The sequence below is a fragment of the Mus caroli genome, chromosome 9 (assembly GCF_900094665.2).
Source record: "Mus caroli chromosome 9, CAROLI_EIJ_v1.1, whole genome shotgun sequence".
Lineage (NCBI taxonomy): Eukaryota > Metazoa > Chordata > Mammalia > Rodentia > Muridae > Mus > Mus caroli.
The window spans coordinates 28,090,080-28,117,650 of NC_034578.1; the positions used below are offsets into that span (position 1 = coordinate 28,090,080).

Consider the following 27,571-nt stretch of genomic DNA (forward strand, 5'->3'; position numbering starts at 1 on the left):
TACCATATGCTTCCTGGCTAGGCTCCGGCCCTCTAGCAGATGGCCAGGCAGCCTTTGGCATAGTCCCTAGGGCCCGCCATCACCCTGCCTGACTCTGACTTGGAACTAGGAAGACGTATAGAGATGCTGCCTCAGTCCCCCATCCCCCCCCCCCAGTAACCAGATTCCCAAGGGCTGACAAGTTACGCTTATCCACCTTTAACAAGCCTCTAACATCTTAGAGTCCAGTATGGTGTGTTAAAAAAAAAAAAAAGCTGGAGCCTTGTAAAGGAAAGCGGAGTATGAACACTTAATGTCTGCCAAGCCCTTTTGAGATCCAGTATTTGTATTTGGGAAAGGGGATGAAAATCATATAAATGCTATTTGCGAGGTTTGGAAACAGATGTCTTATTTTGAGCACGGGTGACTTTTGAACAGGTCAGCACTCTGTGTTAGCATGCTGCTCAGTCCACGTGGTCAACTAAGGCGAAGGAAGGAAAAGGAGGACGGATACAGCATCTGTCAGATGTGCTTTCCCTCCCAAGAAGCAGGAGAGCTGACCATGAGGGTAGTGTCTGTGGCTCTCAACAGATCTGGGGCATAGGTCCTCTTACATATAAGGGCTGTGAGTGAACTTTGCAAAGGCTGCACACTGGGTACCATCTGAACTGGTTAATCTTTGTCATCTTAACCCAAACCCGAATCCCCTGGGAAGAGGGAATCTCAACTGCCGCCATCAGAGAGGCCTGTGAGAATGTCGGGGGAGGGGGTCGGGGGGGGGCTGTTTTGTTTAATGATTGTTGTGGAGGCTCCAGGTCTCTGTAGGTGATACTCCCCTGAGACAGGTGGGCCTGTGCTGTAGAAGAAAGCAAGTTGAGAAAGCAAGAGGGAGCAAGCCAGTAAGCAGTATGCCTTCACAATTTCTGTGGAGTTCCTGCCCTGAGTTCCGTCCATGATGGACCTATAAGATGAATAGAGAATAAACCTTCTCCTCTTCCAAGGTGCTTTAGGTCAAACTATTTTATCACAGCAACAGAGAGCAAAACCATCCTCTCCTAACGATGAGGCCCACAACATGTATAGCAGTGGTTCTCAATGTGTGAATCACAGGGTTTGCATATCATATGTCCTGAATACCAGATATTTACACTATGATATATGACAGTAGCAAAATTATGAATTATAAAGTAGCAACAAAATAATTTTATGATTGATGGGGATCGCCAAAACATGGGAAACTGCATTTAAGGATCGTAGCATTAGGATGGTTGAGAACCACTGATGTACAAAGCTAAGGAGACACTGCCACCTCTCTTACTCAGCCCAGGTTTCCATGTCACTTCATGCATGTCGTAGGACAGGAAGCATTTTGACCTAGTGGACATGAGGGCTGGTTCTGGAGTCCTCCTGGCTTGGCAGTGCTTTCTCACATCTGAGTCTCTGTTTCTAAACCATGAATTCTCCTTTATGGAGGTGTTAGAGGCCCAATGTTGTAATATATGTTTAAAATCTAGAACCATGCCTAGAAGGTGGTGAGTTCAGCCCATGGTAGCTATTGCTGGTGGTCTTGGGTCACACTACCCAGTTATCTTGGGTAACTGGCCCTTGGGTCACATTAGGGATAGAACTGCCCTCACTGTCATCTTGGGATTCTTGCACACAAACTTGCACCCGAGAGAGCCCCAGCAGGCTAAGCTCCACGGAGCAGGAAGTGGATCACACGGCTGAGGAGGGCCAAGTGTCTTACCTGTTGCTTCTACCATTCCTTCTAGTATGACCACAACTTCGAACTCTTCCTGTTCCAGTTGAGCACGAGACATCTCCCAAAAAGGGCTCTTCTCGTTGATCTCGTGGGAGATGATGAGTGGAGAGACCAGGAAGAGGCGGTCATCACCAGTGTCAAAGCCCACATTAATGTCGGTCTGGTTCAAGGGGATGAATTCACCTTCTTTGGTCTGCCGGGACTTGATAAGCTTGGCACGGATGGAGGCCTCCACGATGTGGGAGTTTCGGAGGTCCCCTACCCGGAACATGAGGCACAGCTTCTCATCCCGCATGGAGATGACGGCATTGTTGGAAAACATTAGGGTCTCTGCTCTCTTCTTTGGCTGGCTGATCTTTACAAACATGCACCCCACCATGAAGGCATTAACAATCGAGCCCAGAATGGCCTGCACCAGAAGGAGTATGATCCCTTCTGGACACTTCTCTGTAATGACTCTAAAGCCATACCCAATGGTTGTTTCTGTCTCGATGGAGAACAGGAAAGCAGACACAAAGCCGCTAAGGTTTTCAACACAAGGAATCCACTCTTGGTCACCCACGTGATCCAGATCACCTCGGACGTAAGCAATGAGCCACCAAATGAAGCCAAAGAACAGCCAGGTGATGGTGTAGACCATAGTGAAGACCAGAAGGTTGAAGCGCCATTTGAGGTCCACCAGGGTGGTGAAGAGGTCACTTAGGTAGCGATAGGTTTCCTGAACATTGCCGTGGTGCACATTGCACTTGCCAGTCTTCTCCATGTAGCGTTGACGTGGCTTCTTGCCTTCCGTCAGCAGGCGGGTGCGGTCTGTGGCAATGGGGATGTAATCCCGAGCCTGTTTGGGAATCTTCTTGTGGTCCTGGGAAGTGACTCCTATCTCCATGTCTTGATTCATAGCATTCCTAGAATCACCGGCCATAGCTGAGATACAGTGAATTAAAATGACACTATCATTAGTGAAGTGCCCTGTTCTGATTAGTAAAGATTTGGAACTGGAGGCTACTTCCGTCTGGGAACTCTCAAGGGATTGTCATTTATAATGACATTTATAATTTATAATCTAGCCTGCCAGAGTTAGAGATTGCGATCCACATTATCACTTGTTTTATATGTATGTATGTATGTATGTATGTATGTATGTATGTATGTATGTTTTGCCTGTATGTGCATGTATATCATGTGCATGCCTATGTCAATGGAGCCAGAAAAGGCATCAGATCTCCTGGGCATGGAGTTACAGACAATTGTCTGCTGCCATATGGGTTCTAAGAAATGAACCCAGGCTCTCTGCAAGAGCAGCCAGTGCTCTTAACCATTGAGACGCTCTCCTTCCCCTCATGTGGATTTCTAATCTTTTGCTAGGATATAAGGTACTCAAGGGCAGGATTTTGTGCCTTTTTTATTCCTTGCTACATCCCAGAAGCCCAGGGTAGATCATGTGACACAGACTGTGGTTTAAAAGCACCACTCTGTGAAGAATGGAAGGATGCATAAGAAATCAGGGGAAGATCTAAGGAGTGTATGAAGGCCGATGTTAGGTTCCTAGTCACTTGGCCCCAAGCCCGAGGTGGCCTTTGAGGCCCTCTGTCTCCCTTCTTTGTGCTGGGCATCCTTTAGCAGTTGACAGAAAGGACAAGACAGCATGTGTCTGGTTCAGTGAGTGGTCACTCCTGCTGTCTGAGTGGGGAGCCTGGGCCGTCTGAGCACTTATTAAAATGACAGACCACTGTGTGGATGCACCCTTGAAAAATCTGATCTAGTTAGTCCTGAGCAATTGAGACAGATGGGATGTCCGTACCCCAGGGCTTTCAAAAGGACTGCTTTTAGAGGGCATGCCACTTCAAAGAGCCACGTGGAGGCTTGGAGTATTCCATCTACTGCCTTCTTGACATTCTGCACAAGCCCACTTGAAATGCACTGAGACTCTGATAAAGACTGGAAAGATTGTGAACCCCTCTGGCTACTGAGAACAGCTTCCTCCGGGGCAGGAGTTGAGCTAAGAAAACGTAGCTCCATTCGCTTGTTTAATTCTACCACAGGTGATGAGACTGTTGGAATCTGTCCATTTTTCTTTGTTTTTTAAATTTTTGTTTGTTTATCCTTTATTTTAACATAGTTTCAGGTTGGTTGGGAAGCTACTATGCAGCCCACGCTGGCTAGCTTCAAACATGAACCATCCTGTTGAGTCTGTGGTGCTGGTATGGCTGGGTTATGTCACCATGCTGAGCTAATCTGCCCAGTTTTTTTTTCAGTTGAGAAAACAATGCTTGGAGCAGCATTTGGCCAACATAGGTTTGGAATCTGATTTAACCTTGCTCTAGCCCAGAGGTTTAACCCTAAAGACATGATGGGGTTCTATGGCTCAAGCTTCAGATAATGGACTGCTAATTCCAGATTTTTCTTTGAGCCCTGATCCTGGCATATGACACCAGAGGGCATCCTTCATAAACATTCTTTCCTGGGTTTCACAAGAATACCCTTTCCTGGATGTATAATTCTCACAGGCCATCACTTTCTTTGTTGCACTAACTGAGAAACAAAATATCTTTACCACTCTGAGACCCCTTCAGGGAACATTTTTCTCCTGCAGGCTTGAATCTGGGCACACACTCTGGAAGTTCACCCTGGGCTTTGGTATGTCTCTCTTTGGAATCCAGTTGTGGGCAGTCCCTCGTGGGAAGTTCCCTAACACTAGTTTGGGGATTTTATGGAACACCTTGGAACCATTCTGGTGAGTGTTCTATAAGCTGATAGGTAGCCAATTAGAAATTAGCAGACTTGGTGGACATGAGAGGTGGAACTCTTCTTTATAATCAAGATCATGTGAAGCCTAGGACAGGAATGGTAGGGCTCAAGTTATTAGTCAGAGGAAAGGGACCTGAGTCAAATCTGGTTCTTCAATGGACATCCTGAATTCTCTGACAACATCCATTTATAACTATTTAAAAGCTGGTTTCATCCACATGAAACTCAAGAAGAAGGAAGACCATAGTGTGGATACTTTTATCCATTTTAGAAGGGGGGAACAAAACATCCATGGAAGGAGTTACAGAGACCAAGTGTGGAGTAGAGACTAAAGAAATGACAATCTAGAGACTGACTCACCTGGGGATCCATCCCATTTACAATCACCAAACCCAGACACTATTGTGGATGCCAACAAGTTCTTCCTGACAGGAGCGTGATATAGTTGTCTCCTGAGAGGCTCTGTCAGTGCCTGACAAATACAGAAGTGGATGCTCACAGCCATCCATTAGACTGAGCACAGGGTCCCCGATGAAGGAGCTAGAGAAAGGTCCCAAGGAGCTGAAGGGGTTCACAGCCCCATAGCAGGAACAACAATATGAACTTGCCAATACCCCCAGAGCTCCCAGGAACTAAATCACCAACCAAAGAGCACACACAGTGGGACTCATGGCTCTATCTGCATATGCAGTAGAGGATGGCAATCAAACATCAAAGGGAAAAGAGGCCCTTTTTCCTATGAAGACTGTATGCTCCAGTGTAAGGGAATGCCAGGGCCAGAAAGCGGGAGTGGGTGGGTTGGTGAGTGGGGGTAGGGGGTAGGGGCACAGTGTTCTTTGAAGGGAGAACCAGGAAAGGGGATAACATTTGAAATATAAATAAAGAAAACATCCAATAAAAAACAAATAAAAGCTGGTTTCAGGTCTACCAGTGTTTATTCTATACATATCAATGCCAACTCCTGTAAGAGTCAGTCAAAATTGATCCACCAATCATCTGGACAGGAAAATTCCCCTTGGGGAAGATATTGTACTAGTTAGCTTCACCTGTCAACTTGACACATTTTAGAGTTACCTGAGGAGAGGGTCTCAATTGAGAGCTTTACTACATCAGATTGGCTTTTGGCCATGTCTGTGAGAGATTGTCTTGACTGATGATTGGTACAAAGTAGCATAGCCCACTGTGGGCAGCACTATCCTTAGGCAAGTGGGTCTGAGTTGTATAAGAATGCTAGATGAACACGAGCCAGGGAGCAGGCCAGAGAGTTAGCTGGCAACCAGTATTCTTTTGCTCCAAGTTCCTGCCCTGAATTCCTGCCCCGACCTCAATGATGGAAGGTGCCTTGCAAGTTATAAGCCAAATGAGCCCTCTCCTCCCATGAGTTGTTTTTGTTCAGAGTGTTTTATCAAAACAACAGATATGAACCCAAGACATCTATGTATTTCAGGTCTACTAGAAATAGTGTGGTCTGTCCACAATGTACATCTACACAATGTTCTCTTTGTTCATTGTTTGTTCTTACCCTTGAGGGGGTCCTGTGCTAGTCTGTAATAAACTCCATCTTCTAACTATATTCTCAATGCCTTGGATGAGTTCTTTTGGCACAGATCACAAGACTGTAGAGATGAGTGGGGACAAGAGCAAAATACCGATGACACAGACCACTGAATCACCTGCCCCACTGGCCAACCAAAGTAATTTTGGCCATCTTGAGAAATCTTATGACTCTAGCATATCTTTTCCTTTGCCACCTAGGCAATTCCAAGGTAACCTTTAAAATGTCATATCGAAGAGTCACGCTTGCGAAGGGCCATTTGTCTCAGACATTCATTGGCCATTTCCACACTGCACACGGCCACCTGCTCCCTGCTCTCAAATGTGACATTTACAAAGATAAATGAAAAATGAAGGAAAATGGACCATCTTTACAGAGCGCTATATAGGATCTTGTCCTGCTTCAGGGGTGAGTCTTTGTGCTGAGAATCTGATCAGAGATTCCTAAACCTGGTAAAGTATGCTGGTGGCCCCAAAGCCCCTGTGTTCCTGGGGACCCAGCAGTGGTAGCCCACATAGGGTTCCAATTGAAGTGTTGTGGTGAGGTCTTCTAGCCACAAGTGCTGGGCTGGGCTAAGGCAGGGCCATGAGAGCGAGTAATCTGGGCATATGGGAAAGTACACTCTGCCTTCTGCTGATTTTCTACATTGTTTCTTTACTATTTTTGAAAATACCCTTCATGCCTTCTTATAGGGGAGGGCCCTGTGATGGACTAGAAGCACAATGATATTTTGTAGGATACTTCTGCCCATGTCTGAAAAAGTTTTGCTGTAGGAGAAAGTTGCAAATTTCTGAGTTAAGAGCCATGCCTACGCCTAAAATATTCCTTGAGGCGCCCAGAGTGTGATGACTAAGTTTTTTTTTTTTTAATTAGGTAATTTCCTCAATTACATTTCCAATGCTATCCAAAAAGTCCCCAATACACTCCCCCCCCAGTCCCCCACCCACCCACCCCCACCCCTTGGCCCTGGCATTCCCCTGTACTGGGGCATATAAAGTTGGCAAGTCCAATGGGCCTCTCTTTCCAGTGATGGCCTACTAGGCCATCTTTTGATACAAATGCAGCTAGATGACTAAGTTTTACAGTCAGCTTGGTTGGGTTAAGAATTCTGTAGGTCATTAATGAGACACAAGTTTGGGCTCATCTGTGAGGGTGGTTTCAGAGAGAGAAACCTGAAGAGGGGAGACTTCCCCTGATTGTGGACAGCAGTATCTCGTGGGTTGGAGTCCCAGATTTAATCAAAAACGGAAACATCCCTGGAAGCTCCTCCCCTTTCCGACTCCTGATCTGCCCAATGTGAGCAGGGTAGACTTGGATTTGAGCTCACTATGCACAGACTTGCTCTGTGAGTCATTGAAAGTTTTATCTGCGTCTGCCTCAGCTTCCTTTGCTATATATCCCAGCTACTGTTTCTTCCCTCCTTGCCTGGGGCCCATGATGGGGAAAACTACAAAGGATATAAATATTAGTAATATGCAGTCCCGTGCCACATAATAGTGCTATGACCAACCGTAGACTGCATAGACAACACTGGTCCCCTAAGACAATGTCACATAGTAATACAGCCTGCTCTTGGCCATCTTAATTTGAATAAACAAGCTCTACAATATCACCTAATGGTGCATTTTCTTCAGACTGTGTCTCTGTGGTTAAGCTGTGTGACTGTATAAATTTATAATCTCTCCTTCCTTGAATTTAAATGCAATGTAATGCTCAATTATCCCAAATTGTAAGCACACAGAGAGAAGGAACATCTAAAATTCAAGCACCTAATTTCTCAGTAGTGTTTACAAGGTGGGCATTAAACTGCTCGATCATGGAACCATTACTACACAGATTTCTTTAAAACTTGAGAGCAGGCTCATCCTGGAAAATCCTGGTTTCCAGTGCGTGTGTGCCCAGCAACTCAAACAGATTTCCAGGGACAATATAGGTAGACTTCAAATCAGGTCCTGGGATCAATTCAATTACTTTTATCTTCATTAAGTGAATATTACATGTGGAGCTAATTTTGTCCAGCCCCTCAACTGGGAGTTAGACATAGAGCAGTGAAGCAGGTAAACACAGGCTCACCCTACCAATACTTTACATTTCAGCCCTGTTTCTTTGAATCCATAGTGTGTACAGAGCTGTGTGTAGCAGCAAGGGAGGAAAAAAAGGTGCAGGCCTACCAGAGGCATGCTGAGTATCCTGGCTGCTCTCTTTAAGCCACCAACTTAAGTGAATCCTATTACACCTGCTCACCCTGTTACTGCTCTTATCTTCTGGCTGCCCCCTTAGCCTGTAGATGAGAAGAATTACTACAACATGATGAAAGGTCTCCACAAAGACAGCTTCAAGTCCAGCAAAGGTTTGTCCCTTTGATATGAAACATAGGTGAAGAGACTCAAAGGAGGCCAGATCAAAGGAGCTGTATCTGAGATGGTGCATGAGTGAAACTGACATTCATTAAATAGACCTTGGGGCAAAAGATGCCCCGAGATACTCAGCACAGTGCAAAAAAGCTCTGGACCATGCGGTGGTCTAGGATGCTAGGAGTCCAGGAGTGTAGCAGTCTGATAAGAACAATATACTCAGACTTGGTGGAGCTTTTTGGACAGAGCACTGGACTGGGAGTCTTAGTTTCCCACCTATGAAAATAGGATTCACAAACATCTTTCTGGACTCCTCCTTTCTCTCTCTAATATGTGGTAGGTTACCATAGGTTATCATCTGTATCCCTTAAGATTTGGGACATGTGATGGAGTACATTAGAGAAAGACATCCAGAGGAGGACACACTCATGTCCCTATTGAAAGATCTGGGTACTATTCTGGGTAAGCCTGATAAGTGTGCTAGGTGTCTAGATAAGGTTGGAAAGCTTTGGAGGACCTCGATGGGGGCCAGGAAAGCGTCAGCATTGCTTAAGTTGAAGCTTTAAAATATCAGATGAAAGGGTGGATGTTCCAGAGCTTTACTGAGGCCTATTAATAGACCATAACTTCCTTCTAGTTAAAAAAGTAATCTGTAGTCCAGATCTGCAGTAAAGACTAGAACATTATGTATTATCTCTTCCTTTGAGAGTTAATGTTGAAGCTGGGCATGGTGGCACATGCCTTTAATCCCAGCACTTGGGAGACAAAGACAGAGGCAAAGAGATTTCTGAGTTCTAGAACAGCCTGGTTTATATAATGAGTTCCAGGACAGCTAGGGCTATGTAGAGAGACCCTGTCTGGAAAAGAAAGAAATAAGGAAAAACATTAACGTTGAGTCACTGGCCAATGGGCTCCTCTAGATTTCCCCTTCAAAACATTACATGTGATTGGTTATACTCCATACCCTTATGGTAAGGCCTATTGTTGAAGATAACACTTGTGTCAAATGTGAAGAAATTGAGCTGGTGCCCACCTGAAAGCTTTGCCCCTACTGACTAACATTCATGTTGCTGGAAGGTTCTTCGCATGCTATCAGAGGAGAAAGATAACCATCAACATCACTCAGCGATATAAACTCTTTGAGACCTGCCTGCAAGATAGGCAATAGTGGCACAAATGTGATGGGAGATTCCAACCACTTCTTCAAAATTGGATTTAGTGTCCACTCTGTACTGGAAATCCATACTGGACATTGCTAAAGAGGACAAGAACTAGATTAGATAGACCATGAGCCTAGAGGGAAAACCTGATACTATTATTCTGCTAAAGAAATATGGCAATAAGAGCAATAAAATGATTTCTAATAACATATTGCTGTACCCATAGACCAGTGCATTGCTTAACCTCATTAGAGAAGCTTCATGCAGTGGATTGTAATTAACACAGAGACCCACAACTACATACAGAGAGTAAAAGACCATATAGTATCCAGTCCTAATGAGATGCCTTTATCAATACCACCACCCACCCACTCACCTCCACCACTACTAAGAATTAGGGATCTTTGTGGAAGAGAAGGAGAAAGATCATAAGAGCCAGGGGTGCGGGTGCTTCCAAGGAAACAGTGTTTTCCAGACACAATGGCACTAATACATACATAAACGCACAGAGCATGTGGCAGCATAATAAGACCTATGTAAATTCAAACAAGACAAATATCCCAGCAGTGAGAAGGGAAGTGGACACAAAGACTCATTCCTAATGCAGTAACTGTCCCCAGCTGATGTCTTCTGGGAAGGCGGAAATCAGAGAGAAAGGAACATGAAGTTGGGTGGTTAGGAAGGTGGGTAGAACCTGGAGGGACTTGGGGACGGGGAAAGAATATGATCAAAACTTGGCATATGAGAAAATTTTTAATTAACAAAAACAACAAAAGAGTTAATTCATCCAGGCCTGTCAATCACTGGCCAGGAGAGTATCCCACAGGAAAGCTGATGCTCGTGAAGGCTTGCTAAGTCAACTTAAGGGATAATTACTTCTAATGGGAAGGATGCCCCTACATTCCAATGCAGCTACTTTTGACTTTTTTTTTGCCATGGGACTGGAGAGGTGGCTCACTGGTCAAGAGCACTGGCTGCTCTTCCAGAGGACTTGGGTTCAATTCCCAGCACCTACATGGCAGTTCACAACTATCTCTAACTCCAGTTCCAGGGGATCCAATGCCCTCTTCTGATTTCAGTGGGCTTTGCCTGAACATGGCATACAGACATACGTGAATGCAAAATACCCATACACGTAAACTAAAACACTTTTTAAAAAAGCTTCTGTAAGCCCGCCCACTTTTCTAAGTTCTAACTAAAGAACAATCACAATAACGTTTCCCTTTCCTTCCCTCTGTATCATTTGTTTGTTTGTTGCTTGCTTGCTTGGTTGCTTGGATACCAGCGGAAATCCTGAGTGTACATTCCCTGACACTTTGGGCAAACTATAGCTTCTTTCCCTTCCACCACAGAGCTGCTTGCCATCGCTGTTGCTGAACCTGCTTGCTTTCTTGAATTCTGACTTAAAAGACATGGCTATCTCGATTTCTCTTATGTATCCCTTTTTCAGCTTGTCTGGCCAAAAGGTTTTCTTTTGAACTCTAAGAAAATGCACCCAGAGCCTCCTTTTGAGTGTGTGTTTAAAGTCCTTTATGAACAAGACTAACGATCTACAAAAGGGACTCCAACTTCCTTGTAACTACTGCATTGCAGTGTTAAAATATGAAAATGCTCCAAGCAGGTTGGTGGCTGGGCTGCCTTGCCCCTTTCAAATGTACACCGGTTAGCAGGGAGTGTTAAAGGCACTATAAAAGACATTTATATCCAGTAAAAGGAAGGCACATTTAGCCAGGCAAAATTCTAAGTTGCCCCATGATCCCTATTCCTGTAGCCACTCCCAGAAGCTCTAGGACTTGGGGACTGTGCTCCCATGGTTGGTAAAGTTTGAGGGTGATGTTAACCTGGTCTAATTTTTGCCACCCTCAGAGGGACTTGGCTTTCCTGAAGCAGGAGTTAATAGGTTTCTTCTTCTTCTTCTTCTTCTTCTTCTTCTTCTTCTTCTTCTTCTTCTTCTTCTTCTTCTTCTTCTTCTTCTTCTTCTTCTTCTTCTTCTTCTTNTCTTCTTCTTCTTCTTCTTCTTCTTCTTCTTCTTCTTCTTCTTCTTCTTCTTCTTCTTCTTCTTCTTCTTCTTCTTCTTCTTCCTATTATTATTATTATTATTATTATTATTATTATTTTTAAAGTCAGAAAGGGTCTACCCAGCAAGAAAGTGCCTGCCTCAGAACAGAGAAGATACGGCTGGCAAGGAAGCCACAGTGTTACAAGGACAGAGGCTGGATGTCTCCTATCTCTAGGAGGAGGGAAGAGGGGCTCAGGCTCCCTGTGAGAACTGAGCAGGGTCATGATCAGCCCGTGGCTGCACCTCTGATGCTAAGTAGATGCTGTTTTGAGACATTAGGTCTGTGGTCGTCTATTGTGCATTAATGGAAACAGGGCAGAGATAGATGCTCCACGTAGAATCTGCTGGCCCCTAACCAGGTCACCTCAGTTCACAGACACTGAGTGCACCACTTGTCAAGGAAGGTGAGCAGTAGGTCCTGAGGCCAAGGGTGAGAGCTCATGAGCCCATGGCTCCATACCCTTCATACTGAGGGAAATTGTTTTTGTCTTTGTTTTGCAAAAGGGAAAAAATGGGAGCTTCAAAATCTCACTAAGGGTGGACAGTGTGGTTATTATTTTTAAGTCCCCACCCCACACATACAAGGCTGTGCTGGTGAGTAAACTCTGTAGATTCTGATTCCTCCACTTTCCACACCACAGTTAGGAACCCCTTGCCTCATCTCCCAAGACAGTGTCTGGAGAACTCTCTTAGAATGCTTCCTTTTGGCTGGTGCACCTCCGGCAGAACTAGGGCAGGAGCTGTGAGCAGTTCCTCTGAGGCTGGCCTGCACAGTTTGCTGGCTTCCTGTTTCTGAGATGCTGCCCCTTACCAAGAACCACCTGAGGCAGCAAAGCGTAGAGATGCTCTGGGGAGGAAGCAGGGCCCCATGGGCAGTGGGGGCAAGAAAGCCATGGAGAGAGGGCACTCTGAGCAGTGGAGCTGGACATTAGATGTGGTCCCCGAGCAGGGCATTTGGGAGCCCTTAAAACCTGAAACCTCAGAACTCAGTGAGAACCCAGGGGTCCTGGGACCTGACGCTTTCAGCCTGGCCTTGCAGAATGTGACAGGTGAAGGTTTTTGACACCCTCCCAGCCCAGAAGGCAGTCTAGGACAGCATGCCCACTGGGACAAAACATGTAGGACATGGTGGTGCATGCCTTAATTCCAGTACTCAGAAAGCAGAGGCAGGCAGATCTCTGTGTTTGAAGACAGCCAGGGCTACACAGAGAAACCCTGTCTCTGAAATCCAAACCAAACCAACCAACTAGGCAACCAACCAACCAACCAACCAACCAAACAAACACACAATTCTCTTCTCACATCTTTTCTATCCCCTAGTCTGCTGCTGGCCACCCAGTTGTCAGGAGAAAAGCTCCATATACATACAGGCATCCCCAGCTGGACATAGAACCCATGGCAAGACTGCCAGGCGCCCTGGGGTGGATGTGGAAGGGGTGACAGAGGTACTGTCCCTGGAACAGTGGATAAGCAGGGCTCAGGGGTCTGGGTGGGGGTGGCTTGGTACAATTCAATCCTGGACAAGTCCCAATCTCCTCATCTTGTGGTCTCGTCCTTAAAGAGAGGCCAGTCTATACTCCCCCACCCCCAAGAACCTATGTGCAAACCATACCAAAAAGTTAGCTTTTCCCAAAGGGCTAATCTTGATTTCCCAGCTTTTCAAACATATTCTTAAAGTGAAACCCTTTTTTAGAGCACTCTGAAGCTTAATGGAACAAAGAGCAGCAGAAATAAATCTTTAAAAACCCAACAGGGACTTCAATGAGAAATTTCATCATATTGCAGCTATTGGGTTTATCAACTTAGGTGAGGTCTGTTCTTGAATTCCTGGCTGGTATGCCTGGGTCAGTTTGGGTCACAGCACATAGGTACTAAGTATGAAAGCTCAAGGGAATGAGACACATGGCTTTATCCAGCCAGCCAGGCAATTAGTCGGTTAATGAGTTCCCACTTAATGCTTGTGTTTTGCTAGGCCCTGGGGGTAGAGGAACCTAGAAGCTCGCCACACCAGCTTTGATATGAGTTCCCACTTAATGCTTGTGTTTTGCTAGGCCCTGGGGGTAGAGGAACCTAGAAGCTCGCCACACCAGCTTTGATATGAGTTCCCACTTAATGCTTGTGTTTTGCTAGGCCCTGGGGGTAGAGGAACCTAGAAGCTCGCCACACCAGCTTTGATATGAGTTCCCACTTAATGCTTGTGTTTTGCTAGGCCCTGGGGGTAGAGGAACCTAGAAGCTCGCCACACCAGCTTTGATATGCCTTCCATTCATGGGAGCTACTGTTGAAATACATGTTTTGACTGAGTCTGGGGTTTTTCTGCATTTTGAGTCTGCATTTTTCCCAAGGTCTCCCAGTGACATCATTGCTCGTGGCCTTCAGTGTCTTCCTGAGAGACAGGGCTGCCTCCACCCTAAGTGCACAGGACAACCAGTTCTGATTCTGGGGTCTCTCTTAGGCAAATGAGTGAAGACTACAGTTCTATTCTCTGCGTTCAACCAGCGCACTGGGCTCCAGGGAACACAATGACCAACAGGTCAGCTCTGTAGAGAATGACATGAAATCCAAGGCACTGTTCTTAACTTGGTGTGACTGAGGAAGTGAGGGAGGGTCGGCTGAGTTGTCATACCGAGAGTGCCCACAGGGGAGCTGAGCAACAACACCTTGGCAGGAAGGCCAAGCAGGAATAACAGCTTGGGTATCCAATGCCTAGCCGGTCTCTGCCGGGTGCCTATGTACTGTATCATCTCACACACATCTATGGAGTCCCTTTTAACAGTTTGACTTTGCAAATGACAAAATCGCAGTCAGTCAGCAGCTTGCTTAAGGCTGCAGTGTCTGAGAGGCCAGGCCAGGCTCCTCTTGGTATGCTCTGAGTGCTGGCTGCCCCCTGTAAGCCCCGAGTCTGACCAAGATGCTCTCTGCTCCCATGGCTTCAAGTCAAGCTGACCCAGCTTGCAGTCAGATGGACCGACACCTGATCTGTGTCAGGCAGCCAATTAAATTAAGACTGAGTGCTATATTTCCCAGGTTGAAAGTGGCATGGCTGCTTCTCTGCTTGCTCTCCCCAGGGCTGTCTTCTCTGCCCTTGCCTTTCCCTCCTGATACCCCAGGAGCCATAGGTCAGGATCCCCTGCTCCCAAGTGTCCTTCATTGTTCCAAGAAGATTGAGAGCCCCTACTGTCCATGGAACATCAACTCTCCTGACAGAATCACTAACGCTGCCCTCCTTTTTCTCTCAGAAGTGTCTGCCTAGAGAACGGACCCTACAAAGGAGACCATCTGTGATAGCCACTGTTTCCATCCTTAACACCCACCCCTGGGTTACTCTTCATCTGAGCGAGTCTGCCTCTGCCAGGAGCCAGGGCAAATACTTCACTCCTCCTGCATACTCTGCCGAATGCACTGTGCATGCTGGCAGCAAACAGTAGCCAGGATGAGCGCTGAACTCTGCCACCTACAAAAGCGAGGTATGAGAGGCTGGCGAGTAGCGGCTGTGCTGGGCTCTCCCTGGAAGGATGCTGCATAGCTACTTATCAGACTGATGCAGATTGCATCTTTCTGACATTTTAATTCAATGTAATGTTTTCTCACACCCTGTTTTGCATTTTTTAAATATGGCAACTTACCATCCCAGGCTAGCCTCAAGTCAACGAGGATCTTGAACCTTCTGATCCCCCTGTCTCCACCTCCGGAGCGTGGTTGGGATTGTAAGTATGTCTCTAAACCTGGTTTGCATTAGATGATTTCTATAGAGACTTGAAATACTTGATTCTCTTTAGTCTAGGAAAAAGCAATTATCCAAACAGATGGTAAATGTAAACAAAATTGTTCCGAGCTCGTGGGACATAGGAAGGCACGGTGGGGATTGTTGCAAGCTGCGTCCACGTGCACATCCAGAAGGATGGTCCTAACAGCATGCTGAGGCTCCACTACTTTTTTCTAGAAAATCTGGAAATGAAAAGATCTGAAGATGAAACTGGGCATGGCGGCACGTGGCTCTCACCCCGGCACTGGGAGGTGGCTGAAGCAAGAGGGTGTTAAGTGTGAGAGCAGCCCTGGTTACATAGCAAGTTCTAGACCAGGTTAGGCTATGTAATGAGACTCTGACTCAATTTTTTTTTCAAAAAGCAAACTGAAAGGGTAAATTCTATTTTATGTGGTGATAATGAACTCAACATTGGAAACACTGTGCAATGTAAAGGAAAGGTGTCTGTGAAGCATGGTTGGGCTGTTGTCTCTAAGGTAAGTTTCTGGGCTACTGAGATGGAGAGGGTCCTTCTCCCAGGACTGGTAGACTGTACTTTGAGTGACAGTGATCCTGGGACTAAGGGCTCAAGTGATGCACACATTTATCTCAAAGCTTTTCTCTTCTTGTTGGTGCCATGAGCACAGGCAGTCAGTCATGGCAGAAGAAAGCAAGGGCTTCAATCTGGGCACATTCCCCAACAGAGCGAGGTCAAGGGCTGGCTCCTCTGTTCCCACCAGCCCTGCCAACTCCCTACAGTCCTCCCAGTCCATTCTGCCATGCAGTTGGCTTGCTAGGGCACTCTGTATCCCAAGAGTGTACCTTTTCTTCACCAGCCAGCACCCTTCTAAAGGGCTGCAGAGACCAGCACACTAGGCACTGGACCATGGTCCTGCATTTTATTAATGGTAGCGGTGGGGTTCTCACTGAAAAAACGCAAGCCTTTCAGGGAAGCTGTGCGAATAAGAGAGTAGAGCAGGTGACCTCTCGGCTGGCTTCTGTCTCAGATGCAGTGGATGCTGATCACCAGCAGTCCGTCATGGTGGCATAGCAGGACTGGAGCTGAATGCAGTTTCCAGCGCTTATACCTTGGCTACTGCTATTTCTTAGGGGCACACGAGAGCTTGGGGAGTGTGTGGTTCTCTTATCTCTGCTCTAAGCAGAAGGCCCTAGGCAGGGGCTCTTCCAATGCCATAGTGCTAAGGTTACATGTGGCTTTAAAGGGAGTGAGCATAGGCCATGCTCCAGGAGCAGGGTAAAGGGCACTCAGTGGAGTGTAGAGCCAGGGACAGTGTGACTCTAGGAATAGCTGGTGTCAGGTCATCACTGTGGGTGGGCGGGGCTGTGGTTGCTGGGTTCTGGGCTGAGAAGAACTCCATAAAAGGGAGCTGTGAACAGAGGGCCTCCTCTCTATCAGCTCTGCTCAGACGCAGTCCTTGAGCATCTGTCAGACTTGCCTTGACTTCTGCTCTGGACAACCCTGGCCTGCACCCTACCTGCCTCTGCTCCTTGGAGGAGAGCCCCCAAAATGGCTTCAGCATAGGCCAAATTACTATTGAGTCAAGCTGGGGAGGAAGGCAGAGGACTCAGGTTGCTGCAGTTACTCAGCTTCGCCTCTTTTGGACTTACATACCAAGACATCCTTAGAAGCAGGTGTCTGGGCTGTGGTCCCCATGGCTTCAGACTCTTCCCACTTTAATTTCAGCATATGCCCAGTGTATCCCTTGTAGCAGGTTGCACTGACTTCTTTACAGAAAAGCTCTGGAAGTGTGTGTGTGTGTGTGTGTGCCCGCGAGTGTGCATACAAACTGACACCTCTGAACCGGGGGCTTTACCTTTGTTACCTTGACAACAGTGTGTGATAACTACCATGCACCCATTATGCAAATAGAGCCTGGGATTTAGAGCAGGCAGGGAACTCACCTGAGGCCACATAACAAGAAGAAGCAGAGCCCAGCACTGAGCGGACCCTGGTCTGACTCCAGAGCCCACGCTTCCCCGAGCTCTTCTGCCCATCAGAATCCAGTGATCTCGGTTCTGAATTGTAATTCTGCCTCTCCTGGCTACAGCTCTTCCCTGGGTCACATGCTATCCAATAGGTCCCCACCCCTCGTCTCTTGCCTTGTAAAAAACTGAAAAATGCCCAAGAAAGTCATGCCATATTGTCCGGAGATTCCATCTTGCCAAATCCCTGTGTAATATCCCTGCCCGCTTCACTTTAGTTGGCATGGGTTGAGGGCAGGTGTGGTAAGAAACGATACCGACTGGTACAACTACCTTACAGACTTATCACCATGGGATAGCAGTAGCTTCTGCAGTTCTATTGGGTTCTTCCAAAGTCCTTTCACTGGCTCATGAGACTGATAACATTAGCCCATTGTAGAATTGCAGTGAAGGTCCCTGAGCGAGCAGGGTACTGCCCCTCTTCCTGGGAAGATATCCTCAGAAACACGGAGGATGTAATGGGACATGGAATGATTTCATAGCAGGTCTCACAGGTGGCCCTGACCTCTCATGCACAACAAAAGGGTCAGGTGGTACCATAGGAGCACCAGAAAGTGAGCTTGGGGTCTTCAGAGCCTCAGGCTACCCGTGAAGGCAGTGATTGGCTGCTGGCTCCCACAGCATCCTTAGGCAATTCCCTATCACCTGTCTAAGGAAGTCATAAATCCTCCTGCATCAGCTTCTGGGGCTGGTGAGAAATAAGAACCCAATTAGAAGTGGCGAGGACTAATCCCCAGGCCATCTTGTCATTATAGAAACAAAAATACTGAAAGTTTGTGATTAAGATAAAAAGCAGAGAAGGGACTAAGTAGTGTTTGTAAGCTTTCTAGGGGGCTGGCCTTCCTGTCTTGCAACTGTGAGAGAGAAGAGACGTAGCATGCTCCTTACAGATTTCAGTCCTTCAGAGTAAATACAAAGACAAAAATATGCATTAAAAAATCCTGTAAGTACGTCCTGGAGAGGACTGACTGCCAGCTCCCTTAAGCTGGGAAATTTTATGGCTCGCCCTGGAGAGCAGCTGAGGGCTACCCACAGCTCCTCACATCCATTCACTTTGATACGTGGCTGTGGGTGTGCTTGCAGATTCCACAGGCAGTCTCCCTGTCCCCTGCAGAAGATGCACAAAAAAGCACGAATAAAAGGGCTTGAAAATCAAATCAATCCATTTCACATTTACCCCACATTTGTATCCATATTTTTTTCTTTGTAAGCCTGCTCTGCCTATGAAAGCAAATAGAGTAATTCTAATACATTTCTTCCTTGTAACCCTGCACTGTATGAATTCTGCATTAAATAATAAAGAGGATTAATAATTAAGTCAAAGTGAAAAACCCCTTGTTTCCTTTCTAAGGCCTGGGGGGACAGATTTCCTTGTCTGGTGCCAATTCGTGAAGTATGACTAGACAGGATCACACAGTCTGCAAAAAGGAAACAGCAAGAAAGCAGAAGAGGAGAATATATACATGTTTATGTAAAGGTGGAAAGCTTGGGTGTGAGAGGGCAAAAACTGGGCCAGGCATGGGGAAGAACCAGGGAGCCAGGGTACAGTAGGTAAGGCCCCCAGAATCACAGCTGAAACCTACCTGATGCAGGTGAGTTCTGTACACTAATTATTAGCGTTTCTTCTAGGCTCCGCCCCACAGTTACCTGGCAACAGCCAGTTATGTCTGACTCACTATAAAAGGGGCTGCTTGCCCCCTCCTCACTCTCTTCTCTTGTTCTCTTGCTCTCTTCCCCTCTTCCCCTCTCTGACCTTTCTCTCCTGATTTCCCTCCCCTCCCCCTCCCCCCATGTGTTCATGGACAGCCTCTACTCCTCTAGTCCTCTTCTCTCTCTGTGTCTCTACTATCCTCTCAACTCCCCTCTCCATGTCCTAAATAAACTCTATTCTATACTATTCCATCATGTGGCTGGTACCTCAGAGGGAAGGGATGCCTCAGCATGGGCCTGCAGGGGCACCCCCTTACCCCCTTACCCGTGCGATACCACACTTCCACCAAACATATCCCTTCTTTTTCTTTTTATAAAGCACAACAACTATCAAGCAAAGACTCCTTCTCTGTGATGGCCCTGTCTAGGCTAGCCCAGCCTTGAACCTACAGGAGGAAGGGAATGGAGACTCCACATCTAGTTTCTCTTTCCTTCCTTCTGCCCATAGAGTACTGAGGATGAACCAGGCTTCCTGCATGCTAGGATTTTACTTTGCCCTAAACTGTGCATTCTGAATTTCAGTTTCCAGTCTGGTAAATAGTTACAACCCAGTGTGACCAGCAGCCAGGTCAGCCTCAGCTGCTCGCTCTACCTGGACAGACAGCAGTCCCTGCCCCGTCCTCCACCACACTCTCCACCTGCCAGGACAGCCTGTGGACTCAAACATGAGAAGACTTGATGGCACCCATGAGTTACAAGTGATTGTGAGCTTCCGAATGTGGGTGCTGGGAACCAAATCCCATTCTACTCAAAGAGCAATGTGCGTTCTTAACCAGTCTTTATACATCTCCTTGACTTAAAAAAAGAAAGTTTAACTAAGCACATTACTACTCTGTGACCTAGAAATTGTATTCCTGGGCATTCTTTGTGGAAAAATAGAAGCTCAGGTTCACATAAAACCAGCTCATCAATATTAATAGAAGCACTGTTAATAACAGTTCTGAACTGTGACCAACTCAGATGTCTTTTAATGGGTATGTGACTAAATAAACTGTGATGTTTTCATACAGTGGACCCTCAGCAACAGCTCACACACACAACACACACACACAAACATATAAAAACACAAACACACAGAGACACAAAGACACACAGACACAAAGTAATCCAAATCTCCAGGTGATTGTACTGAGTGAAAAGAGTCAATCTCCTCATTATTGTATTCATATCACATTCTTGATATTACAGGGGGAAAAAAAAGAAAGGAGGAAGAAGCAGAGTAGCAGCTGCCAGGGTTGAGGGATGGGCAGGGCGACTGGGGAAGCATACAACATGCCCATATGTACAGGTTTATTGGCAACCATTTGGTCAGTTTTACGATATGAGAGAAAGAGGGTAAGGATATGGTAGTGTGCCCTGGTGGTTATTGCTTACAGTACATACGAGTTATAGTGGTTGTACTGGCTAGTTTTGTGTCAACTTGACACAGCTGGAGTTATCACAGAGAATGGAGCTTCAGTTGAGGAGATGCCTCCATGAGATCCAACTGTAAAGCATTTTCTCAATTAGTGATCAAGGGGGAAAGGCCCCTTGTGGGTGGGGCCATCCCTGGGCTGGTAGTCTTGGGTTCTATAAGAGAGCAGGCTGAGCAAGCCAGGGGAGGCAAGCCAGTAAAGAACATCCCTCCATGGCCTCTGCATCAGCTCCTGCTCCCTGACCTGTCTGAGTTCCAGTCCTGACTTCCTTTGGTGATGAACAGCAGTATGGAAGTGTAAGCCAAATAAACCCTTTCCTCCCCAATTTGCTTCTTGGTCATGATGTTTGTGCAGGAATAGAAACCCTGACTAAGACAGTGATCTTTAAAAAAAAAAGTTTCATGAGAGTGAGAGTAGACAGAGGGAAAGATGCAAGGTCAGGCAGTGAGGGAGGGGGAGGGGACATATAATGGTGCTGGTGTAGGTGTTGATCAGAAGTGGAGGGAGAGCCACCGATGAGGCTGGGATAGGTTCCCCAGGACTGTCATGCCCAGCCCCCGGAGCTCCAATTTTCAGCCTCTGCTCTTCCTTTCTGTTCGCTTACTGTCTTGTGTCTACTGATGCTCATTCCTCTGTAAGCCACGCCTTCTGGCCACTAGCAGATCTATTTTTACCAGGCCCTATAGAAGCCTTCCCTGCATGCCTTCCTTGAGGCTGCCCTGCTGGCCACTCTCTACCTGTGTCTCTTTTGTCACCTGCCAACCGGGCTGTAAGTCACAACCCCTCTCAGGGTAGAGGAGGCAAGGTGTACAATTTGGTCTTCTATCTCAAGCACTTGCATAAGGCATGGGCTTCACGTGCGGTCTGAAGGGACATGAGTGACTTTTTATGGTTCACGTGATAAAGATGGGTTTACAAAACAAGCAAGCCTACCTGATGAGGGTGAGGAAGGCTGTTGTTCATTGAGGTTTCTGTGCTCTATGAAAGTTAGCTGGCTCTCATGACAGCTTTTCTTTGTAAAGGGCCCTAGGGACCTGGACATCCATGGCTTCTCTTGCGTTAGAGACAACTACCTTCTTAGGGCAGAGGTAGTACCATATGTGGGTCACTTTTCTGATCCACTGCCCACCAAGCTGAAGTATTGAATTCTTAGTGGCCAGAGCCAGTGTCAAGATGGCTGAGGGATAGAATCTTAGAACACAGCCTCAGCCCCAAATGGCATCTGAGTCCTCCTGGTTCTTGCTTTGCCCCTTTCCCACTAAGGTCTCCCTAGTTGTAAGATTGGGAGTCTGGGATGGGAAAGATGCTGAGAGACAGGCAGTAATTCCCAGCCTAAACAACTATGTCAGGGCCACGAGGAGAGGAGGCACTTGCCAATCCCTGCCCTGCTCTGTCTGCTTTATCATCTCTCCCAGACTCTGGTCAGCCTATGCACTTGTCCTTGGAGACCAGGAAGAGCAGTTGCTACCTGCTTATGGGTCTGATTATCCCTGACCTTTGCTCTCAGCCTGCTCTGGTCTGGACTGACAGAAGAACTTAAGATTTAACCTCTAGCCAGGATCTCCAGGGTCCTATGTGACATTTAGCTTTAACACAGCTCTTGGCAAAGGTTGATGTCACCCTGGGCTCTGTTGACAAGAATAGCCCCCTTATCAGAAAGTCAAGGTAGGCGGGACCAGACACCCAGAACAGCTACCCAGTCCCTCCCATTGCCTTTCCTCTGTCGGCTTTTAAAATAATCTAAAAGAAATCCACTTCCTAAATTGCTTTGGAAAAAAAAATACATTCAGGTAAATTTATTCACATTTTTCCCAGTAATTCTTTGTATCTGAACTCCCATTCTCCCGTCTCTAGAGGGGAAAAAAAGGAAGACAAAGAGAAGGGAAATTTTCTCCATGGCTGAGAAGTGTCTTAGTAGTCAGCTGCTGATGGGTCCCCTCAGAAACACTGCCTCTCAGTGACCAGTTAACACATAGCAAAAAGCTTACTCTAACATGGTTACACAGAGCCACTCATGGATCCCTGCCCCCGACTCAATTTTGCCCCATTGCCCTCCACCCTCAGTCTAAAATTCTGGTCAGCATTTGCTTGGAAAATACAGGCAAGCTTTACCTAATGTTCTCTTAAATGGAAAAAAAAAACCCTGCTCAAATGACTACATTCGAAAAACTCCAACAATAATGTATTCTTGGTGCGTGCTAGGTGATCAACTGGATGCTGAGCTGATTTTAAATAGTGTTCAGAAGTGGATGAAGGTTTCAGGCATTTGAACTTCCAGCATACCCTTTGGTGGCTTGGTCCCAGAAGGTATTCAGAATCCCAGCATCTAAGGAGGGAGTGGGAACCAGAGACCAAGCACACTGCTATGTATTAAACTTCATCACAGGTGACCACAGTGGCCTTAGAAGGCTCCTGAATTGAATTCATGGATCAGAAACCCAGTCATACACTTGTAAGGTCCCTTACAGAGGAACCTTGCAGCCTGTGCATCATGTACCAGAGGAAGCAAGGCCAACAGGATACTGTCACAAGGATACATTGATATGTCCATGGAACCCATGAAAAGAGGTGTTCTGAATGTCAGGATACAGAAAGCAGCCTCAGGGGAATCTACACTGGGGAATCCTTCTGAGATCTGACTTATACAGAATAGGAATTTCTGCTTTGGGACAGCTCTGGGCAGAAGGGATGACCAAAACCATCCATCTCCTGCCCTCCCTCCTGCCTTCTCTCCTCCCACAACTGACCTGCTTGCTAGATGGAGCATAGAACACACTCATTTTATGCTTAAAGCAGATGTGCTCTTAAGCACGAAGTGCTGCTTCGGAGTGCCCGGCCAGCAGTAGGTAGCCATCTTGGAGAGGCGGTCGCAGAGTGGTGGGTGCTTTTGCTGTTGAGCAGCTAGGTGGTCAGCGTGGGGAAGATGGCTGGGTGCTGTTGGAGGATGAAGTTATCTCTGGGATAGCACCTCTTTCAGTGGTGGTCTGATGCTGCCATGCCCCCAAGTACACCCTGTTCCCTAGGACTCCCACTGGAAGCTGAGCCTTCCCCTGTAAGATAAGTATATCGGCGACTTACTCAAAAGTCTCTGATCCCAAGGAGTCTAGCCAAGCCTTTGATGGCACAGCTCAATTTAATCCTTTTATAAATCCCACGGGTCAGCTCACCTGCCAGAGCCTGGAAAACCCTGGGATGGAACTCAAGACTGCATGCATGTAAAACAGACATGGTGGCTCATGCCTCTAATCCCAGCACTCCAGAGGTGGGCAGGTGTCTGTGAGGTCAATCTGGTCTACATAGTGAGTACTAGGCTAGCCAGGTCTGAATAGGGATACCCTGCCTCTCAAATAACAAAGGAGGTGGAGAGAGACTATCCCTAAGCAAAGGCGTGGATCCCAGGAAGGTGGAACACCTTACAGGGTTAGTGTTTGGTAATAAGTTCTGGATTTGAAGCCAGGGGCTGGCGAGGACAGTGAAGACTAGAACCTCCCTTTAGAGCTCAGAGAGTCTTCTGCTCTAGTGCCCTCTAGAAAGCAAGAAAACCTCGTTCTGCCCCACAGGTTAGCTCCCAGGATCCTATTCCAGCTCAACACCCTGGTTCTGTAAATATTCGCTGCTGTCCCCTGTTTCTCCGCAGGGATTCCCATGCTCCGTGTCCCAGGCAGCTTGCTTAGGAGAAAGAATAGCTACACTTTGGAGTCAGATACTGTGGAGACTCTCCCGTTGTAATCTCAGTTACTCACCCGCTCAGAGGTGCCATTTCTGTGCTGTGGAACAGGATTGCTAGTCTCCGTTTAACTGAGAAGGGTCACAGAGAGCATTCACATTCCCAATGTTTGCCTGGTGTTTGAAAGGTTCCCCTCGATAGCGCCCAGGCTCTTGGTATGGATGCTCGGCAGGCTAGAGCCTCCACTGCCTTTTGGGAATATCCCATGAAATTTCGAGAAACCAACACTGAACACTGCTCCACAGTCCCAGGCTAGAAAACCCCCCTCCTAGTGGCCTGCCCTTGCGGTTGAAGGAGGCCCTGTCAGAATCAGGTGCTACAGAGCAGATCTCCAAGGAGAGCCACCATCAGGAAAAAGCTACAGCTTGTCTTCCTCCAGTTTTTTAACCCTTCTTTTGAACAATCACAGAAATTCTTTCAAAAGAAGGAAAGCATACAGGTAGTGACCAACGCTGAGAAGACTGGTACCACAAAGCAGTTAGATTAGAAAGCAGCTGGGGCAGAGTCTACAGTCCAGGGGGTCGCCCTACCCGACCACTTGAAGCTGTTTCTGGGAGCAAGGTTCTCTCTATCTCCTCCCAAGGCCTGGCCAAGCAAACCAAAGATGGAAGGTTTCAGTCCCGCAGGTATCCTGGTCTGGTTCTGGGAGCAGGGCGTTTATGGTCCTGGGGAGGCCAGCTTCAGTTTGTTGAACTTTGGACCGCCGGATCTTGTTCCCATCCTGTCTCAACCCGACAGGCTCCGGTAGGGGAAAGCCTGCTTTTAGAACCACAGGACACCTAGTGAGGGTCCGGCTTGGGGAGTCGCTGGGCTGGGGGAGGGACGCAAGAGAAAGGAGACAACTTACTTGTAGTGCAGAGAGCTTCTCTGAACCCTTGGGGCTAACTTCTGGCGATCCTTCCAAGGCGGTGCAGGTGGCTCTCAGGGCTCTCCAGGGGATCCCCTAGCCTCAGGCATTGCCTACGGACAGGCAGCCGCCCTGAGCCACTCTGGTGTCGCAGGTCCAGCTAGCAGAGGCATCTAAACCTCCCGCCCCTTCACCGGTCTGCCTCGCCCTTCTATCTAGAGAGAACAGCGGGAGGCTCTCTGCTGTCCTCCTCTCCGCCCTCCTCTCTTCTCCCTCCCCATCTCCTCTCGTTCCCCCCGCCCCGGGTTCTCCTCCCTCTGTCCCCCTACAATTGAATCTCTGGATAGAACGCGATTTAAAGGGCCACAGGCAAAGGAGAACCACAAAGAAAGGCAGCAATGGGAGAAATGCTTGCACAATGGGGTATATGGTGGAGATGGGTGGAGGCTGTTGGTATCGGGGGTCGCAGTCACTTGGGAAGGAGTCTGGTACTGGACGCAGGGCCAGAGAGAGCAGGAAGCCTCTTCCCTACTCTCCTGCCCACTACTCCCCCTTCGCCACCTCCCTCCAAGACCTCCTTGTTGATGCTCCCGTGCTTCTGGCCACGCTTAAGCAAGGGTCAGATACCTACGCCACCAGATGTGTGTGAGAGCTTCCCGTGAATATGTGGGAAAGCTCACGTGTACATGTGTGTGTGTGATCGCCCGCGTGTGTAAGCGCCCCCGCGCGTGTGTGAGCGCCCGCGTGCCTGTGTTTAGAGGGTGCGGAGGAGCAGACAGAAGAAACTCTTAGGGCAGAAAATGCAGGCTCAGAGCCTTGCTGGGAGGGACTGCTCGGTCACTCTGGGCACTTTGTGGGGGCTGTTGTCCGAACTTCCCTGCCTATCAAGAAGCCAGATGCAGCAGGTGGGGGACATTCCCCTGGAAGTCCGGAGTCACAGTGCAGGGGGGTTGGGGGGGAACCTTAAGCTGTTACTGGGTCTGGCTCTTGAGACTGGGACCTGATTATGACTGAAGGGGAAAGTTTAGAGAAGGGAGAAGGGAAGTGGGTCTTTTGTTGGATCATTCTGCTTAGGGTAGTCTATAGGTAAGTGGGAATGGCTATTCATTGAAATGGATATGGCCTTCCCTTAAGGGCAAGTGAGACCTGAACCATCTTCAGGTAAGGGGGCTGGCCTTTCCTCCCACTCTCTACTTTCTTCTCTGTTCCCAAAAGTTCTTTTTATAAAATATTAAAACTATAATGTCATTTCTATTGCAATATCCTATGTACATTGTTGTCCTAAGACGTGTGCTGAATGGAAAAGCTGTTCAATGATGGCATTAAAAGGCACCCTGCCCCCCAAACCCCCGTGTTTCCTCAAGCTTCCACCCACCTTCCAGTCCATTATACATTATTCTGTATTCACTTCTCTGCATAGATCTCTTGAATGTATTTCATTTTCTGTGTGACAGCCTCCATATACAGACCACATTGGCTGCTGCTCTGGCGGTCTGAACATCCTTCCTTCTGGGAATCCATTGTTAGTCTCTACCCCAGCCTAGATCTTTCTCCTTGCAGGCACAAACCCCACTCTCCCTCTTTTGTGGACTGTTCTTGGCCTTGAGCATAGAGGACTCTATTCTTCAATGAACCGAAGGAAAGACAGGAATGTCACTGCACAGGGAGGGCTGCTGTCTGGGAGAGCCAGCAGGTGGCTGTCTGCTGGTGCCTTCACTAGCCCCAACCTTAATCTCTCTCTGTCTGTTACACAGTCTTTGGGGTTCAGCACCCAAAGGAGAGGGTTTATTCGGCTTCCGCTTCCACATTCACAGTCCATCACTGAAGGAAGTCAGGACAGGAGTTCAACATGACAGGAACCTGGACTCAGAAACTGATGCAGAGGCCATGAAGGGTGTTGCTTGCTCATCATGACTTGCTCAGTCTGATTTAATATAGAATCCAGGATCACCAGTCCAGGGGTGGGACTACCCACCATGGGTTGGGCCCTCTACCATCAGTCACTAATTAAGAAGATGCCCTATAGCCAGAGCTTATGGAGTCATTCTCATAGTTGAGGTCTCCTCCTTTCAGAAGGCATTAGCTTGTGTAAAGTTGCCATGAAACTAGTCAGCACAGCCATTAGGTGTTGGTTTAACGCTTAGTAGGCAGTCTTTAATTCTTTGGTTTCCTGGTTGTGAGGAGTAGCTGGCTGTGTTGCTCTGAGAGCCAGCTATGCCCAACATGAAGCTTTTTGCTGAGCCTTGGCTTCATGTTCCACCGTGTGGAACAGCAGCAGTGGCCTTTGGATCGCTACAGAGAGCATGGTGCTCTGTCTGCCTCGTGGTGGAACAAAGTAGAGCAGGAAGGTACTGCTTCGACAACATTCTCTCAGGGTTGGGACCTTGAACCAGAGGCAGAACAATCTATGTCCAGTTTTTAGCCTAGGCCTGAAAAATGAGAGGTAGTGGGTGGGATTTTTAGTCCCCACTGGTGTTCAGAAATGTAGGGTGGTCTGGGAGTTTCC

The 27,571-nt window shown here is 47.4% G+C and overlaps 1 protein-coding gene across 2 annotated transcripts in view; it reads right to left on the reverse strand.

The window, feature by feature from the left end:
• The window catches only part of Kcnj5 (potassium voltage-gated channel subfamily J member 5), a 32,363-nt gene extending 7,063 nt beyond the window's left edge, over positions 1–25,300 (reverse strand). Inside the window, exons 1-3 of one of the 2 annotated variants that reach the window (XM_029481847.1) lie at positions 25,066–25,300; positions 24,235–24,974; positions 1,727–2,665 (exon numbers count right to left, since the gene is read on the reverse strand). In XM_029481847.1, coding sequence (XP_029337707.1) covers positions 1,727–2,663 — 937 coding nt within the window. In that variant the 5' untranslated portion in view covers positions 2,664–2,665; positions 24,235–24,974; positions 25,066–25,300. The remainder of the gene's footprint in view (positions 1–1,726; positions 2,666–24,234; positions 24,975–25,065) is intronic. The other variant, XM_029481846.1, reaches the window with a different exon arrangement.
• Between the last annotated feature and the right edge of the window lie 2,271 nt (positions 25,301–27,571).